The 17,631-nt window shown below is 36.9% G+C and overlaps 1 protein-coding gene across 1 annotated transcript in view; it reads right to left on the reverse strand.

Moving 5' to 3' along the window:
* Positions 1 to 2,167: 2,167 nt before the first annotated feature.
* Positions 2,168 to 17,631, reverse strand: part of LOC104580266 (macrophage mannose receptor 1) — a 30,070-nt gene continuing 14,606 nt past the window's right edge. Inside the window, exons 14-28 of the mRNA XM_088524330.1 lie at positions 16,987 to 17,022; positions 16,720 to 16,883; positions 16,049 to 16,113; positions 15,041 to 15,138; positions 14,547 to 14,686; positions 13,841 to 13,955; positions 11,959 to 12,140; positions 11,114 to 11,216; positions 9,586 to 9,815; positions 8,843 to 9,005; positions 7,258 to 7,404; positions 6,112 to 6,228; positions 4,850 to 5,017; positions 2,988 to 3,017; positions 2,168 to 2,439 (exon numbers count right to left, since the gene is read on the reverse strand). Coding sequence (XP_088380456.1) covers positions 2,207 to 2,439; positions 2,988 to 3,017; positions 4,850 to 5,017; positions 6,112 to 6,228; positions 7,258 to 7,404; positions 8,843 to 9,005; positions 9,586 to 9,815; positions 11,114 to 11,216; positions 11,959 to 12,140; positions 13,841 to 13,955; positions 14,547 to 14,686; positions 15,041 to 15,138; positions 16,049 to 16,113; positions 16,720 to 16,883; positions 16,987 to 17,022 — 1,991 coding nt within the window. The 3' untranslated portion in view covers positions 2,168 to 2,206. The remainder of the gene's footprint in view (positions 2,440 to 2,987; positions 3,018 to 4,849; positions 5,018 to 6,111; positions 6,229 to 7,257; positions 7,405 to 8,842; positions 9,006 to 9,585; positions 9,816 to 11,113; positions 11,217 to 11,958; positions 12,141 to 13,840; positions 13,956 to 14,546; positions 14,687 to 15,040; positions 15,139 to 16,048; positions 16,114 to 16,719; positions 16,884 to 16,986; positions 17,023 to 17,631) is intronic.

The following is a 17,631-nucleotide window of genomic DNA, read 5'->3' on the forward strand; positions in this document are numbered from 1 at the left end:
TAGGGAGTTTTAATTGAAAGACAAAATGCTGGGCTCTAAACTCTAAATATGGAAATATCCTGTCACGTGTGGAATTTTGAAATCTATAATTACAAAATTCATACTTTGTATCTGAAAGCAAATTTTCATTCCAATCTAATGCAAGTGTCAAAGTCTAAACAATTCAACATCATTCTGCTGAAAGATTTCATTAATTTCATTAATGGTTCAGTTCGTGGCCCCCAAGTCAAAATAGCAGGGAGTGCTCAGAATATGATAGCTATGCATTAAGTCTCAAAAGTACATATTTGGGAAACTCAGAGGAAAAAAAGGAAAATTTATTCACCAGAAGACAGATTTTCACTGCTACAAAAGGTGCACCTTGTAGAATCAACTATAGCGATGTGAAAAATAAACAAAGAGAGGACAATTTAATCTTAGGTAGAAACTTGACAAGTTGGGCACTATATAGATATCTGACCTCTAGTTTATCAACTGCTAAAACTGGAATGCCATAATTTCATGTAATTGTATCTTAGCAGAACCAATACAAAATAGTCACCACTAACCAGAAAATAAGATCTTTCTGTTAACAGCGCAAAACTATTTAATTACAAAGTAAAAAATGAATAAATTTTTATATTTAAAGAAATTTTCTCTTGTGTCAGGAAAAATATGGGAATAAACACAGGAAAAGCACAGAGGGATAGTGTCATACATTCCAAACGACCTGCAGTCCTTTATTAAGTGGAAATCTACTTGAGTTATAATTCAAAATCCCCTATTTGTTTTGAAGGAAGAGAGGCAAAAAAAATCAGCAGAAATTATCCTGAGAATTTTCCCTCATTTTTTCATATCTTTATTATGAAACCAGATCTCACAAGACAAAGTGAAACGTCATTTGATTGGAGACAAGAAAGCCATTTACAAGTTGGGTCTTCAGAACCACTACCAATTCAAAATGCTCTTACATCTGCCCTCCAAACAAAATTAGGCTTGGTTCCAGAATACGTCAGACAATGGAAGTCTCTTTATTCGTCCTCCATTATGTGATGAAAATATTTATATAAACTACAAAAATGACAAATAATTGTATTTTTTTTATGTAAGATATATTTTCTTCATCATCTATTTGCCCCTTTCATTTGACTTGGTTTTATCTTTAGCCTTCAAACAGCACTGGATGCAATTCAGTGTCAACATTTACAAAAAAGACAAACACAGATATGAGTTGTAACACACACGAAGGAAAAATAAAAGGCATAGGATCAAGGGGATTGTGAGTAAAAATTATTTTAAGAAGAGAAAAATTCTGCGAGAAGACCCTTCTTTCCTTCCAGCTTTATTTGGCACACACTTAATAGCTTATTTGCATTTCTTTTCAGTCATATGCTGTCCTCAGGTTTCCATGTTTCCTTGTGTTAGCCTCTCTTAAGGCAAATGACTCATCTGATCACCGGCCTGTACAAAATCTCTGCATGCTAGTTTATCAGTACTGGAGTTTTATGTAAAACCTATATCCTTTATTGATATATCTTCATATAATTGATACAAAATAGTCAAAGTCATTGAATACGATTGAGTGCATTCCAAAGGTTTACTTACTTTCCAAAATTCAGGTTGAAGTACAACATTTACATTTACTTATAACATATGGCATGCCAAACTTTTTCAGTTGACATATAATATTATCTCTAAGATAATATATGTTTTACCTATTATATATTCAAAGCTTGAACAAGAAACATTGTAACATAGGGACAATAATGGGGGAAAAAGTTGTGTAAATCACTAGACACTCCAAACACCACTGACTGAAGTAACAGTATCGAACCTTTGCATTTTGGTGAGCTATTATTTTGAAAGTGCAGGTTTTGGGCTGAGTGCTTTGCAGAATGTTCACAATATATCTGGACTTGTTTCTATATATAATGGTGTCACAAATGTCTAAAAACTGAGTATGCCAGAACATTAATCTGTACATTTTATGTTTAAACTGTCCCTAGTTTTTCTATTTGCCTTGCTTGGTTAATTAGGCCAATGTAGTACTCCAAGTCTTTGTCCTTTGAAAATTCCTTGCACAGCACAGAGCAATATTAATTAGCTCCTATCAAATGAAAGATTTTGTCTTTTAATATGTACAATATGTGTTAGGTGCATGTATCTAACATTTTGTTTGATTTAGGTTCTTTTAAGTATAAGCATACAGTTTCACTGCATAATCACATTAGACAACACTGTGTTCATTTATTTCTTTGTCAGTCAGAAAATCATTTTCATCGCCTGTTCCAGTTAGAGCATTGCTGTAGTCTAGTGTGCTGCGCTGCAAAAAGCAATTGTCTTGGGTTTTGAGCTTGAATAAGAAATAAATCATGAAGGCCATTCCTACTAAAATAAGCAGGACCAGACTAAGTAGCATCCAAATTGTGGTGTGACCATGTGGCATCTCCTTTTCAGCATCTGTAAAAAAAAAAAATGCAAAGCAGTTGTTAGAATTGGATCTACTATAGCCATAAGTAAATATGAAGACTAGTGAAAACTATTTGTCTAATTTTTCCCCCTGGAAGCATTTATGAAGACAATAGAGTATAGCCTCAGCATCCTACTGCCTCTCGCGGTTCTGTTGGGGCAAAGGTAGGACTATGGGCAAAGAAGATACCATTAAAACATAGATATTTTAATATGCTTTTTCAGAATGAGAGTTCTCTCTAAAAACTATCTTAGCATCTCTCTGTCATCCCCCACACAGACTGTAGTGTATGAAAGATGGCACAAAGAGGGGATGGTCAGTCTACTGATGCACTTAGTTATGGGCTGCCATCCTGGGTGGCATAAGTATCTCATAGAAACTAAATCACGCTGGAACTGAACTCAATGGCAACTAAATGAATTAAGTGAATATAATAAATACATAAAAACAATCACATGATAAATATCAATTAATAAATAAAACCAAGTATTTATTTTCATGTCTTTCTTAAACTATGGAAAAGAAGAAAAGCACCTACCTTCCACATTTGCTGGAATAAGTGAAGTTGCTTTAACTGTCAGAGATAATGAAAAATGTCCAGTTACATCTTAAAAGGTCATGTTTTCATTCCTACAGTTACATGGTCAGCAAAATAAGTGATGCTGCATATCAAGGCTCTCCCATCAGTTCTGTAAATGCACTTACTAAATTAGCAAAGATGAAAAGATGCAATTGACCTTAATCTGATAGTCACTATCAGTCACTGACAGCAGTGAAACTGTGTTGATTCACATATTAAAGCCTTCCTTCTCCTTTATTGGTAAGCAAGTAACCTCGAAGCACAAGCAGTTTATGATTGTGGTGGAAAGACTGTCTCTGATACTCTTGTTAATAAATCTTTCCCCCCTCATAGGCTCTCCATGTCAGCCTGTGTGTTCTGTCCAGGGACCACCGAGGTGCTGGGTGAGATGGTCAAATGCTGAGGATATTTTCCAGTTAAATTTCCTCTAGTGCACACAGTTCCTCTGAGATCCAGGAGATTTTTACTCTCCTGGAATTTGTTTCTATCATCTATAGCGTTTGCACTGAAGGTCAAGCCTTCGCGTGCAGTTCTGTTGGTGGTTTAAAGAGGGCGTCTCCTGCAAGATTTCTCACTGTGCCCTGGGTAGAAGCTGCGTGGAAGGTGGATCACCTCTAACACGAGCAGATTTTCAATACGGGCTGTGGGATCTGCAGTGGAGAGGCAGAGTGCACATGTCAGCACAGTGGGAAGCTGTGAAGAGCCAGATGCTCCACCAGAAGCACCACAACACATGAGACGCTGGCGTGCTCATGAGCATGCCTCCTAACATGCCTCTTAAATTGTCCCTTGGAAGGATGAAACACAATGTTTGCCCACGCTGAAAAGCCTTTCTACTGGAGAGCCAGGCGTCAGGAAATAAACTCGACACTTTGGTATAGCACACAGGGGCAGTCACAATCAAAGTCAGATGACAAAAATATATGTCAGTGCTGAGGTTGTGCTTTCTAAAACTTCTGCTAGCATAAAAACAGCTTCCTGCAAGTAGTATTCTAGTATTGCTCTAGCTACTCCCCCCAAAAAATTAGGAATTGCCCTAGAAGAAGAGCTTTGTTTTCAGGAAATGTTCTAATGTTCAGATATGTGAACATCTGCTTTCCCAACCAGCTGCTTGGTTTGGTAGAAAAAAAGGATAGAGCGTAAGAGAACTTCAAAATATTCAGAACCTTTGGGTTGTGAAATAGGACAGGAAATCATATTTTATGCAGAATTACAGTTCAACTCAAAAATACCACATGGCTACTTGGCTCATGATATTCAGATATTTCTACTTCCTGACCAAAGCAGATGGTGTTCAGTTGCGCAGAAACACAATATTAAAAAAAACATGTTAACCAAAACACTTTTACTATTTTTCAAAGGTCACTATACAAGTTCTGGATCATGCTTCCGTTCTGTTATGACTTAAACGAAATTGCTTCATCCATCCTTTACTGGAACAGCATGTATCATAGCACAGCAAGAGGAAGAAGAGCTAATTATTGAGGCAGCTTTTGTTCTATAAAAAGGGAACGGGAATGTTAGCAGAAAAAAAGCATGTGTATTTTGGATGGGGGAGCAAAATCAAAAAGGAATTAAAAAATTCCAGAAAATACTGATTATCTGTGTTATTATTTGAATAATGATTGCAGAATGGACACAAACAGTACAGATAGTGCACAACAGGCCTTTTGGCAGACCAGAAGAAGGTTAAGGGAAAGTTTGCAAATTCAGTATTTTATGTGATATAAAATGTGACTATTTTCAAAATTACCATATTGTGTTATTACTACTAAATAGAACCATCAATGTAAAAAGCAAATATTAAAATAGCCACTCACTCTTTGACCGCTTACAAACATATCCCCTTTGCGAAGAACATGAAATGATACTCCAGTACCCAGAAGAGGTAGACATTTCTACGCAGTAATCAAGCTGATCCCCTGAAGGTTGTCCTTCAGCCCAGTTGACAAAGTCTAACGCAGTGTTGTCTTGCCAGAGGAGCTTCCCTGGTGTGGCAAATGTTGGCAGTAGTACTGTTAATTCAGCAGAATGTCCACTAATATTATTTTTTCTCTAACTCTATTGTTATGCTCAGTTTAATAAAACAATACTACTTTCTTAAAAAAAAAATCCTTTTTCTAATACACTTTATTGCCTCTAAATATTTTTTTGCCTCTAAAAGAAAAATATTGATGTATCAATGAGTGAAACAAAGTCTGAAAAAATCCTTTATGACTGCTAGTAGACTGAGGCTAGACTTGCTTATTCTGTTTGCATGTTTTCCAGAAGGGCCGTATCTAGAAAGCCTCATTTTCTCCTTACGTTGAGGAATTATGGTGCCTGGTGTGATCCTATGGGTTACATTTGGATCCTCACAGCCCCGTGCAGGTGCTGCCAGGCCAAGAGAAACCTGGATCACATGAGAAAGGGCCCCTTCCAGGCCACACAGCAGACCCAGCAGAAAAATGCACCCTCACAGCCAGGAATTGCAGATGACCTCAGTAAGGGCTCCACGAAGAGGACAGGATGGACAAAAATCTGCAAAATCTTCCTTACACTACAGCCAAGAACCAACTGTGGAAAATTATAGGTAAGAACAATTCCAGATTCTAGGTTAGAAAGTTCTAGTTTAGAAAAGAGCCCCATGAGGGCCTCAGCACAGACAGCTAAAATAACACATGATGTTCTACTTTCTTAAGACTGGGTCTTTCCTGTGTTTTGGCTCCTGAGAGAGTCCTATCGCCTCTCCATCCCTTTGTTACTAAGCTAGATATGGAATAGAAGAAATTTGCATCAAGCCAATCTCCATGCTGGCAGGAGGCTGCAGCATTTTTGGCTGACCCATGCAATATGCAGAACCCGTAACTGAGGTCAAGCAGGATTTGCCTTCTATAGTCTTTCACACCTATTGGTTAAAATCCTAAACCTCATAGATTTTTTTTTAATCAAATGCTATGTATCTATTTTTGTGTTTACTTCAGATTTTTTCTGTATAATTTCTACTGCACTTGAAACTTTTCCTGTAAAATAAAAACATGAAATAGTCATATTTCAATCAATGTAATGAAGGCTATTTATGTATAGAAATTCAAATAATTACCATTTATATTTCTGTATAGTCCTATCCAAATCCCACTTGTCCTGCTTGATAAGTAGTCTGCATGTTCTGCTAAAAAGTTTGATTCAACCAGATCTCCTACAGAAGTCAAAGTACCACCTGTAATACATTAGAAAACATCTGTAGAAAACATCTATCTGTTATAGAAATCTGTGGTAGTTAAATATATTGCTGCAGGATAAAATTAATAACAAAACCTTTTCCTGCTGGTAGAAAGTAAGTGAGGATTTAGAGACCAGAAAGAAATGCTCAGCTCAAGGGAAACAGCATAGCTTATAAATGATGTCCCAAAAAAAAGACACAAGATTTTCAGTGCACCACAGTGAAGATGATTTCAAAACTATCAAAACAAGCAAACAGCACATTATTTTTCAGTGATTGAATAATATTTTTATAACCATAATTAACTGATGATTATTTTTTTCTCTTGGATTTGACACAACATTGTGCAATGTAAATCAGTGCAGCAAGCAAACATGGGATTAAAGGGGAAAGATTAATTTTTCTGGCAATATTGGCAAACTGAAAGTGTTGCAGAGTGGGCTGAGAAGATCAAACTAGATATGGAACAAAGGGACCAATTCCTTTAGAGGAGTTCATGGTTTCCCTATTTTTCACCGTCTAGCGAAGCATTGAGGAGTCACCTCACAGCTGAGCAATGTTGGCTCTGAGACCAGCAACTCGAGAAAGGAGGGGGGCATTTGCCTACGCTTTGCATTGCAGGTTACCAGGGAGTCCCACAGGTAGAGTGAGGACTTCTAGGCAGAGCAGGCAATCCCCTGTCAGACCACACACCCAATGTGAAAAATAACTGATTGTTACTGTGGTGGGATATTTACTGTCGTCTTGGCACAGAGATACTGAAGTGCTTATGACTGAAGACAAATCAAACCATTTATAAAAACACCTAAAAGTAGAAACTTTTAGTTAGAAAGTAGGAAAAAAAGGGAAAAATAATCACCTTATCATCTCAATGAAAACAGCTTTAATGATGAAAAGTAAATGAGATGTTAATTTCTTTTTTCTCATCTATGTAAATTTTGCAGCACCAGCATCCAAAGCTTTTAAAAAGTGAAATCGTAAGTCAAAATTAAAATCATATTTTTGAATAATAATAATAATAATAACCTGATTGAACACATTTAGTCACAGACTGAGACCAGCTCACTTCATCGGAGTTGAAGTTATAGCAGTGGCTTTGGAAAGGAATCCAAGAGATGTGATCAGATTCAGGACACTTGCCATTCTCCTGTGGAAGATCATAAGAAGCTATACCTACAAGAAATGAGATATTATGTATTCTGTTGTCAGTGGGGATTGTAATCCTTAAAATATGAAATTAAGTTTAAAAACCACCCTTCTTAAAAGTACTTAAAATAATCTTCACCACACGTTACTAGAATTATCAGTGAATATGTTAAGAGTGACAATGAGGAACCACACTCCTCAGCCACAGCAGAGCAGAAAAATATAAGGCTGCACTCTTCAGTGTTACTATTTGAATCAAATTGGTCTGTCTCAAGAATGTGAGTTTGGTCTTTTATTTTATTTTATTTTATTTTTTTCAGTGTATTTTCTATAATCAACAACTTCGTATAAATTAAAAGTATAGTAAAAGATATGAAAAGAACACCCTCAAGAGGTTCAAATAATTTTATTTTAAATTACATATCCTCTAAATTGTTATATATTATGAATTTCTCAATGAAATATTTTCTTTAAGAAACAGAAAATTTCTGAATAATTTCGACACCATGTGGAATTATCTGAAGCTCGTGAAATACTCATGCAGTGATCCCAAATGCAGTAATGTTAAGGCATAAGCTAGTAACATTATGAAGTGGTACATGCATTTTTAACTAAAACAAGTTGAAGTTGCAAATTAATCAAGTTCAGAACATGATCTGAAAAAGAAATTATAGCAAAATTATACAGCATCAACTCAAACAAAACAACTGCTCATAACCTTTGTGTAGTACAGCCAACAGTAGTTCCTCTCGTACAAGTGAGGAAGCAAATGTTCAGCCCAGGCCTGCCTGGTTGTACGTGCTTTAATTTGTAGAATTTCTCACTGAGTCCGTGTAATCACTATGAAGTAGGATCTTTGCTTTATACCAGCAAACAACAGACTCTTTTTTTTTCCCCACAATTTAATACATTAGTCACAGTTACCAGAAACTGATGATAATATTAATAACTAGATACAAAGGATTCCTCCTTTCTCCAGTTATTAGTATCTAATAACACTGCTTTAATGACTGCATGAACACAGCTATTTTTAAGGCACATAATTTATTTTGTACTCATTGCACATTACTGATTATAATCCTTCCCACAAAATACCTGTCAGCAAAAGGATTCATATTATAGACTCCAAAGAATTTAAAAGTGTAGTACTCCCACAGTCTGTATGCTCTGTCTGTCTGCAACATTCCAATTCTACTGCAGTTATCCTCTGAGTCCCATAAAACTGCATGGACAACTCCATGAAAATGAACTGATGTTGAAGCAAAAATGAGACTATTGAAATTACATAGGCAGCCTCATTATTCCTTACATATTAAGGTATATAGAAATAATTAAGGAATAATGAGGCTGCCTATGTAATTCCAATTCCAATTCCAAATACATACTTAGAAATACGTTTTATTCAAAGCAGATTCTTTGAGGTTTCTGCCTTAAAATCCAACCTTTTAGCATGACCACAGCTTACCGTCAGATTTTTGACAGACAGGAAAATGTTTTTCTTTACAAGGTGCTGTTTTCCAAGTTCCATAGAGATTTAAATAGACACAGGCTATTTTCCATTTGGGTTCACCATAGTTCCATTCAGAATAATTCATTTTCCTGTTATCAATCCATCTGTAGTAGCCATTCTAAAATTGAAACAGACATTTAATATAATTTTTATACATCCCCCTCTTCAGTTTCAGGTAAGAGGATTTGTACAAATGCACATTTTCGCAGTGATTTGCAAAGCTCATTTTGTACATTTGAGCTAGTACTATTGAAATACTGATCAAATGAGGACTCAGCAAACACACAACAGTATACTTCTCATGCTGTAAGAGACCATTAGGCTTTTTTGAAGGCCAAGGGATGCTTTCCAAGTGCTGGTGGTGCCTAGTTGCTTATGGAACAGTGTGGTGAGAAGCAATCCTTGTCCTAGAAGAGTCAGGTTACTCCAAGTTGCAATTTGAGTACAAGGACCATAAGGATTGCAGAGAGCTCAGGCAGGGCAGTGGAGGGTGGCTGCCACACAAGGGCTCTAAGCTCAGCTACAGGTGAATGCTCATCTCCATTCCCTAAGGTGCAACTTAATGCTTTTAAAATGCAGGAAGGGAATGCTATCTTTCTATCCTGTTTTCCTAAGTCTATTAATGCTACCTTTCAACCTTCAGACAATAGTCAAATCACAGCATTTAACTACTCCTCACATCAATGTATTAATCTTACCACTTTGCTATTGAGACCAATCCATAGGGGCTCTCCATGCTGTGCTGCCTGCATCAGCAAGAATATATTAGTGTAGTAATCTAAAATGCTGGCGAGCTGTGACGATTTCTCCTTGCAGGCTCTCCTTGCTTCATCCCAACTCATTTTAGAAGGAATCACTAAATAGCTGCTATTTTCATAGTGGATGAACTCAAACTCTGAAGCAGGTGTGGAATGAAATAATTCAGACTCTGTAGGAAAGAGATAAGGAGGAGGAGGAGAAAACAATGATAATTATTAGCTGCTCAAGAAGAAGTATTACCTTTGAATAGCAAATGTATATAGTGTGACAATAAAAGCATCAAACATCAACCATTTTTTATTTCAAACACAAAAGATATTTTAAAGATAGCTTAGAACTATTTGTAACTACAATGTGTATATATATATAGAATATATATATATAATGTATCCACAAAATAGGGAGAGGCAGAGAATTTGCTGTTCATATCACCATTTGAAAATGATGTGAATACTGGTCACTCAGTAGTCCTCTCTCCAGTTCCCTTTAGGTTCCCTTCCCACATTGTGGGTAAAATTCCTCCTATTTTCTTCTACTTGCATACATACCATTCAAAACATAAAGACCTAGAGCTGCTGACTAGGTCAGAAAAAGAACAAGAATTGCCTTCTTGCTCAAATGGTCTCAAGCACATCCTGGCAACGGTTTTTGCCAGTGACTCCTTTGTGCAGCTTTTTGAACTTGCACAGGACAAGCCCTGAAACATCTGGCCCAAATGTGTCTTCTTCCTATATTTCTAGCAGTACATAATTCACTGCTCAGCAGTTCCCCTTTTCTCTTCCTGTGAACTATGCAGTGTAAATGTGTTCCGGATGTGTCTCCCATTCTGAGGATAGAAGAAGAGATCTAGCAGTTTTGTTCTGATTGCTGCTGGCATTGCTATAAAGAACATTGTCCAAAACTGTGCAACAACAGAACCTATTTAACCCACCTTACCCATCCTTTCAAGGGATGTGAAGGTGGGTGAAGGGCTTAGTTCTGGGCGGGGAGGTTGCAGCTAAGGTACGTATAGTGGAGGTTTGTGATGGATTTGCCTCATGCTTTACATTTACAAAATACACTAATTCAGATACCAACACCTGTGCTTGTGGGCCAAACTTCTCTTGCTGTCAGCAATTAAAAAAAAAAGATGCTTTGAAAGCCTCTTCTGACCTGCTTCGGACATTTCCCACAGGTGAGGCCAATCTTGCCTTCAAAGATTTTACTTATTGTGTGTAGGCAGCTGGTTCAAATGCAGGTGTCTGCAGTGGAGGCAAATTCAGCGTGTGTGAATGCTGGTAGGGGAGAGGCCATAAAACAAAAACTTTTCTATAACCCTTACCCCAGAACTGTTTTCTTATCTGGATGAGCTGGGATGAGCTGAACTTCCTTAACCCCAGTTGCTAACCCTGGTTAAAATTGAGGACTTCTATATCCAGATTGGTCAATAAATGTCCTCTAACACAGAAAGGGAGAAACAGAACTTACTGCTGTCCATCTGGCAAATATAGCTCTTGTTGTGCTGGCAGTCAGTGTTTCCCCAGGAGCCTGCTTCATCTTCAGATCCTTTCATCATTGCAATACAGTCAGTCTAGGGAAAAATTAAAAAGATAATTATAGCTGGTAAAGTACAAAATGCTTAGCAAAATGATAGAGCGAAGTCTTATCAGACCAAGTTAATACTTTTCTCTGTTTTTTTTTTCAATTTTTAATGGATCTTTTTAGAAGATTTTTTGTCTCTTATTTATCATTTTTTAGCAAAGAAATGTTCTAGTTGCATTTTATATTGTAGGAAATTGAGATCTCCTTGACAGATTAGTGCAAGAACTTTTGTCTATTTTCTCTTTTGTCACTTCCCTAACAGTTCACCACAGCTATTTTTGCTATATAATGTGTGGCAATCTATATTGAATTTCTGAACTTGCATTTGCATTCGTGCTGCTTACAGAGAGGCAATGAAACAAAGCAAAAACCCAACACATTTAGTAATAATGAATATTTTCAGTGAATTCTACTAATTCTGGTAATAATTCTAGTTAATATCAACAATAATTATAATACAGCCTTTCTGCAGTTCTAGACTTCTGTAAAATATATATGTATATATGTATATATAAAATACAAAGATGGAGACTTTAAACAATAGTTTAAAAAATTAATAAACAATATTAATGTATTGACACGACTTTAAACAGTTGATTCCTGCAATATTTTTCTGTTGCCTTCTACTTTAAGACATTGAAATATAAGGAGCCAACCTAGGCAAAGGTTAAGCTGGTTATGCGAAGCTTGAGTATATTAAGTTATGAAATTTTTGCTATTGTTCTATTTACCTCTATCGTAATAAAATTCCAGTCAATATTAATGTATTTGTCTCTAAATGGGAATTTTCTTCCCCACTTTGAGTAGTCAAATACACTTCCATCTGTCCACACGTATGTATGCTCCTGGTTAATATCATTCAGACCAATCCAGGTTTCACTTGAGATATCTTTTAGGAGGAGGGTGAGGAAGGCTATCGAAAAAAAAAAAAACAGAGAAATAGCAAGCAGTGTAAGAGTTGCCATTCTACAAATTCAGAGAAAACAAAACAACCAAATGACTTTCAAAACACTGCAAATATCACTTTAGTATTTTTAGATTATAAACTAATGGTAAAAGTGAAAGGAAACAATGCAATGTCTAATTTAACTGAAGGAGTTTGATGTCATTAAAAACATGGAAGGAGAAATTTTCAGTATAAAAGTGCTACTCACAGGCTTCTTAACAATATTATAGAAATAGGGCCAGAAGAAACCTGAAAAGGTCTTGACCTATTTTCCCCTAGAGAGTATCAGCAAAAGAGAGGTATTTTTAATGGATATTTGTTTATTGTCTAACATGAATTTCTGTGGACAGGTTAAGTCCATTGCTGTCTCTCCTATCTTCCAAGACCTTGGGGAACAGATTTTTCTGCTCCTTTCACATTATTTTTTTGCTGAGAGTTAAGTGTCATAATATCACTTCAGATTTTCTTCTCTGCATGAAGCAGCTCCAGGTCATCCTTCATAGCTTATGCTGTTTAGTTTGGAGGCTATTTTGCCTTCATCTTTACATGGGTCAAAATTCCAATTAGTGGCTGCAAAGAACGAATTCCAGAAGAAAATGAAAGGTACTATAAAAAGTCAGCAGTGCTGTGGAGGCATGAAGGTGGGCAAGAGAGATGGAGTAGAGATGCTAAGATTTCTGATGGCTGTGCTTGGTCATTTTTTTTTTCCGCTGCCTCCTGCTCCTCCATCTGCCCAGACAGTACATGTCTATGCCCGGTGTGCCTAGCAGGCAGTGTGAGGCTGCACTGAATGCGTGGGGGCTCTGCTGGAAGGGTGGCAACAGGAATAGATAGATGAATGAAGGCCCTGGTGATCCTCAACTGTCAGCTCCATGCTCTGACTGCAAGTCCAGCTGAGGTTTTCCCAATACTTAGCAAATCAGAGGGGCTACTTCATGTCTTATGCAGACACATATTTGTATGGTGTTTTGTTTTTTGTTTTTTTTGGTTACTCCTCATTCTGGTTTTGTGTCCTAGGCAGCTACAGAACCTTGTGTGTAACATTATTCAAAAAGATCCCTCTTCCTCTCCCAAAAGGTTTTAAAGATTTCTCAGATTTGTCAAGAAGATTTTATATTCTAGCTCTATGCTCCACTGTGTTATGTCATTATGTCATCCACAAATGTAATGCTTATACGAAAGGCCAAAGTGATTAAAAAGATATTGAATATTACTGCAGCGAAAACAGGCTTTTGTCTAATCCCATTCTGTACATCATTTCCCTGCCTAACTACTAGTGACTAGCATGGTTCTGTAGATACTCCTGGTGTTGGAAAGGGAGGAATAGAAGATGATGGTGGGGAAACAAGCTCATATTGCAGCATGGTTCTATGAGTATTCATCTTTACAGTCACTATCTTGATTGATTCTATAATTATTTTTCCAGAATGGTCTATCCAGTGCCATCAACACATACGGTAGCTGGATGCTGAAATCCAGCACAAAACAGGTAGTTGAGCTGCATCATTTCAGAGAAATTCTGATGCATTCTTATGCCTAAACTGTGAAGCACAGAGAGGAATATACTTGATAAGAGCAGCCACAATTACAAATTTAAATAATAATTATGATATTTTGGTGAAATTATATGGCTTCTCACATGGCACCAAAAGATTCAGATGTCTTACCTTGCACTTGTGCATTGTGTATAGAGACCAGGTTTCCCCCTGATTCTATACAAGCGCTCCTTGCAGCGTGCCAGGTCAGTCTTTCTTCTATGGCGTATCCAAATATTTTGTAACACTGTGGGAAGAGTAAGGACTAGACCACATGTAGGTGTCAAAGAGAATCCAAGCCACTGGATTTTGTACATAAAGAGCTGCAGGGGAACTCCTGAAATGCTAGTACTTTCAACCAGCCAGAAGAAGATAGATACAGCTAATCACAGCTGTGCAGTGCTTGCACATGTGTGGGCCACCAAGGGCAGTGTTGGGAAAGAGCTGGTAGCTTCCAAAAGCTATTGATGAATTAGGCAGATTTCTGAGAGGTAGAAATTTTGGGACACTGATAAAAAAGTGCACTGATAAAAAATTTCCTTGCAGCAAATGTGTCTAAAATAAACAGAAAATTCCAGAAAATTGAGAAGTGACTGTGTCTAAAGGCATATAGCAATTCACAAAAACTGTAATAATTACAACTGTAATAATTACTCAAATTCACTTCTTTGAGATTTAAACACAGACTTGACCCCATGAAAATAAGTCATGCTGCTGATTAGAATAGTACTTAGCAAACTGGTGAAAAAAGAAGGAGGAAATACAGTGATATAAAAGCTGTGATTTTTTTTCTACATTTAGCAGATTTGCTGAACACTGTTGAGATCTGTTACTGCACCTTATTATTAAACAAAAGCCAAGTTTCAGGACATCCTCCTAAAAATGGAAGTAATGTAGGAGCAAGCACCGAGTGAGTGGAATTGCGCCTTTCACAGATGAAGTCATTTTTCTGAGCACAGCTGATATCTTTCCAAAAGCCTGTAAGTAAATAAAATCACTGTTTGACTGAAACTCTCAAATCTCTGTCACAGTGCTGAGCCCCAGACAATTCTCATAAGGCACAAAGGAAACTTCCTGAAGGCAGATAAAACAATTGCAATGTATATTACTTTCCCACATTAAGTCTTCCTTCCCTTGCAGGGTGCTTGCTTCTTAGTAATGATGGTGCAAGCAGTTTAAACTACAACATACTTGTTATCAAAAACTTTCTCCATTGTTTGACTAATTTTAGGGTAGCCTCAAATTTAAACACGGCAAACAGCTTCTGATGCCATATTATTCTTAAAATTCTCCATTTCTCAACGAAATATTTCCTTCTGCTATTTTACTCACCAAAATCTGACATTATCACACAGTTTTCATCATTATTTGCGAAATTGGGTTCACCTGGAGCCCAAGCAACATAGTTCACAGGGGTATCATCCAGCCAGCTGACAAAAAACCAAAGGGACAGTGGTTGCCAGACTTGTCTCCATCAGCTGTTTAGAGTTACAATGACTGTTTAGCAAAAGAGCTAAGCAAAGTTTCAGTAAGCATCAGAGGACAAAATCCCTATATATGCTGGAAAGGATGCATCCTCAGTGTTCCTGCTGCTTTTCCTCTGCTTTGTACTAGTCCAGTTAAGCCCCCATCAATGACCCATTTTGTATAATGACCCAGGTTGTATAAACAAGGTCATAATTGAAGGAGAGCCTTCTTGAAGTCTGCAAAAGACCGAAACCCCGAGTTTTCACCAGTGCACAGACTTCCCCTTCATCCAGAAAGGTGTCCTCCAAAAAGCCTTCTACAAACACATTTCCAAAGCAGGTATCCTATTAGGGATCTCAGAAAGCTGTTGGGTGAGATGGTGAGATGTTGCTCATGACAGCTCTCAGAACTTGAATCAGAACTTAGTCTGATTAAATGCTGGCATCTTGTCTAAGCCTCCTTGGCTCCCTCTCTAGTCATTGTAGGTCTAGTCAGGAGAAATATTCTTGTTCTAAGGTTGATGTCTAACGTAGGTCAGGTGAATGGCATCCTAAAAATATCCATTGTCTCACTTCCTATGGAGTGTTTGGATGATTAACTCAGGTCTCAGGTCAGTGTAAGACACCAAGATGAGTCTTACACATGAACTTCTATTGCTTTTGTTCTCCCAGATTTGGGAGGAAAATACTTTGTTCAAATATAGAAAACTTAATACTTTTGATATGAGGCTTCTCCTGAAACGTGTCTAGAAGTCACTTGGCCAACAGTTATTAAACTGCAAAATGAAAGCATACACTAATGTTCCCATAGAGCAGAATGAAATTATCATTATTTGTTGTCCATTACCAGTTCTAATATTCTTCCTTTTCTTACCTGAATTTCCGATCAAAGCTGGCAACTAAACCAATGAAATAGTTTTTCACACCTTTCCTGTAAATCTAAAACATAGGAGATTGGGTTAATAATAACAGTTTCTCAATCAAGCAAAAAAACTTGGAAGATCTCAGCCATGTCTGTGGTGCCTTTTTTTTTTTTTTTTGTGTACAGATCTTAGATGAGATAATCTGGGCCTCCACTGGCCTTCCCCACCTCTGTAATATTCACATGCATTTTTCTTCTACCTGAAAGAAGTGATTTCTTTACAAGCCCCAGATTAATCTATCACTATTTATATTAATAAAGAAGAACAACAGCTCAGGACTATAGTCTAACAAAATAGCTAGACTTTATTTTATCAGCTGCTCTGCTTAAGAGTTTGGAAAATGTCACATCAGCATCGATGGCTGCTGATCTCAACCACATGGGCCAACCGAACAGGAAGGCTGTAGTCAAAAGTTCCATTCTCCTTGGATTACCGGAGAAGACAAGGTGAAAACCATTGCTTTGTACTAGATGCTGCAAAGAAATCTTAAGCACAAACAAAAAGCAGTGCAATAATCTACCTTATTGAGCACTGAAAATATGCAAAACAGAGACAAAATCATTGGTTCAAAAGTAATTCATTGTGTTGGACTCAGAGGATAATTAATCAACTAGACGCTTACATATTTCCAAAGAAATTTTCTTTCACTTTCATTCTCAATGACAACAAGATCTGCAAAGCTTTTCTTGCAGATTTCCCGGGCTTTTTCCATGTGGGCATTTTCACTGCTGAAATAGTATTGCTTATCTCTGTATATAAGCCATCCATCATCAGTGACTTCATATTCTGAAACAAAGGAGCATATATATGCATGACACACAATACTAGTATGCACGAGATCTGAGAACTATACAGGAAATTTTCCTTTGAAAGATGAAAAAAAGCCTACCAAAGCTGTTGTTCGGCTCAGGTTTTAGTAATATACCTGTAACACAAAATATCACTATGAGTAATATTCCAAATACAGAAATGCAGATGCTTTGTGCAGTTGTAAATGCTTTATAAAACAGCAAAAGAAGCTAAGGATTAACCAATGAAGTTTTACGATTTTGGAAAATACATCACAGGACTAAAGTAAAGATTATTTATGATTTAGAAACAATTATCTACTGAAAAACATACATCCTTAAAACCTGCATGCCTATCTCCAAAAGCATTGGCCTAAATGATTCAGGATATGTGGTAAAACACTTTGTAGATGGAAACCTATGTCAGTTTCAAAAAGTATTTCAGATTCTTTCTTACTTAGCATGCAACGAATAATTTCTTTTATAGGCTTAGGATTAGAGCTAGTCAGCATAATAATCCGTTCAATACATACGATTTTCAAGCTCACCTCCCTAATGGTAAACTATTCACAAATGAAGAAAGCTTAATGCGATATTTAATTAATATCACCCATCATTTCCAGTGTCTAGACTGATTCCTTCTATTCTGATGCGTTAGCTTGTGCTAGAAAACTGTTTCTAAAAGAGTCCTGGAGAGAGCCAGGAAATCTATAGAGATACAGCAGATATCAGACCTTAGTTATAAT

This window comes from Tinamus guttatus, unplaced genomic scaffold (assembly GCF_059628265.1).
Source record: "Tinamus guttatus ecotype Peru unplaced genomic scaffold, ASM5962826v1 Tinamus_guttatus_pri_ptg000209l, whole genome shotgun sequence".
NCBI lineage: Eukaryota > Metazoa > Chordata > Aves > Tinamiformes > Tinamidae > Tinamus > Tinamus guttatus.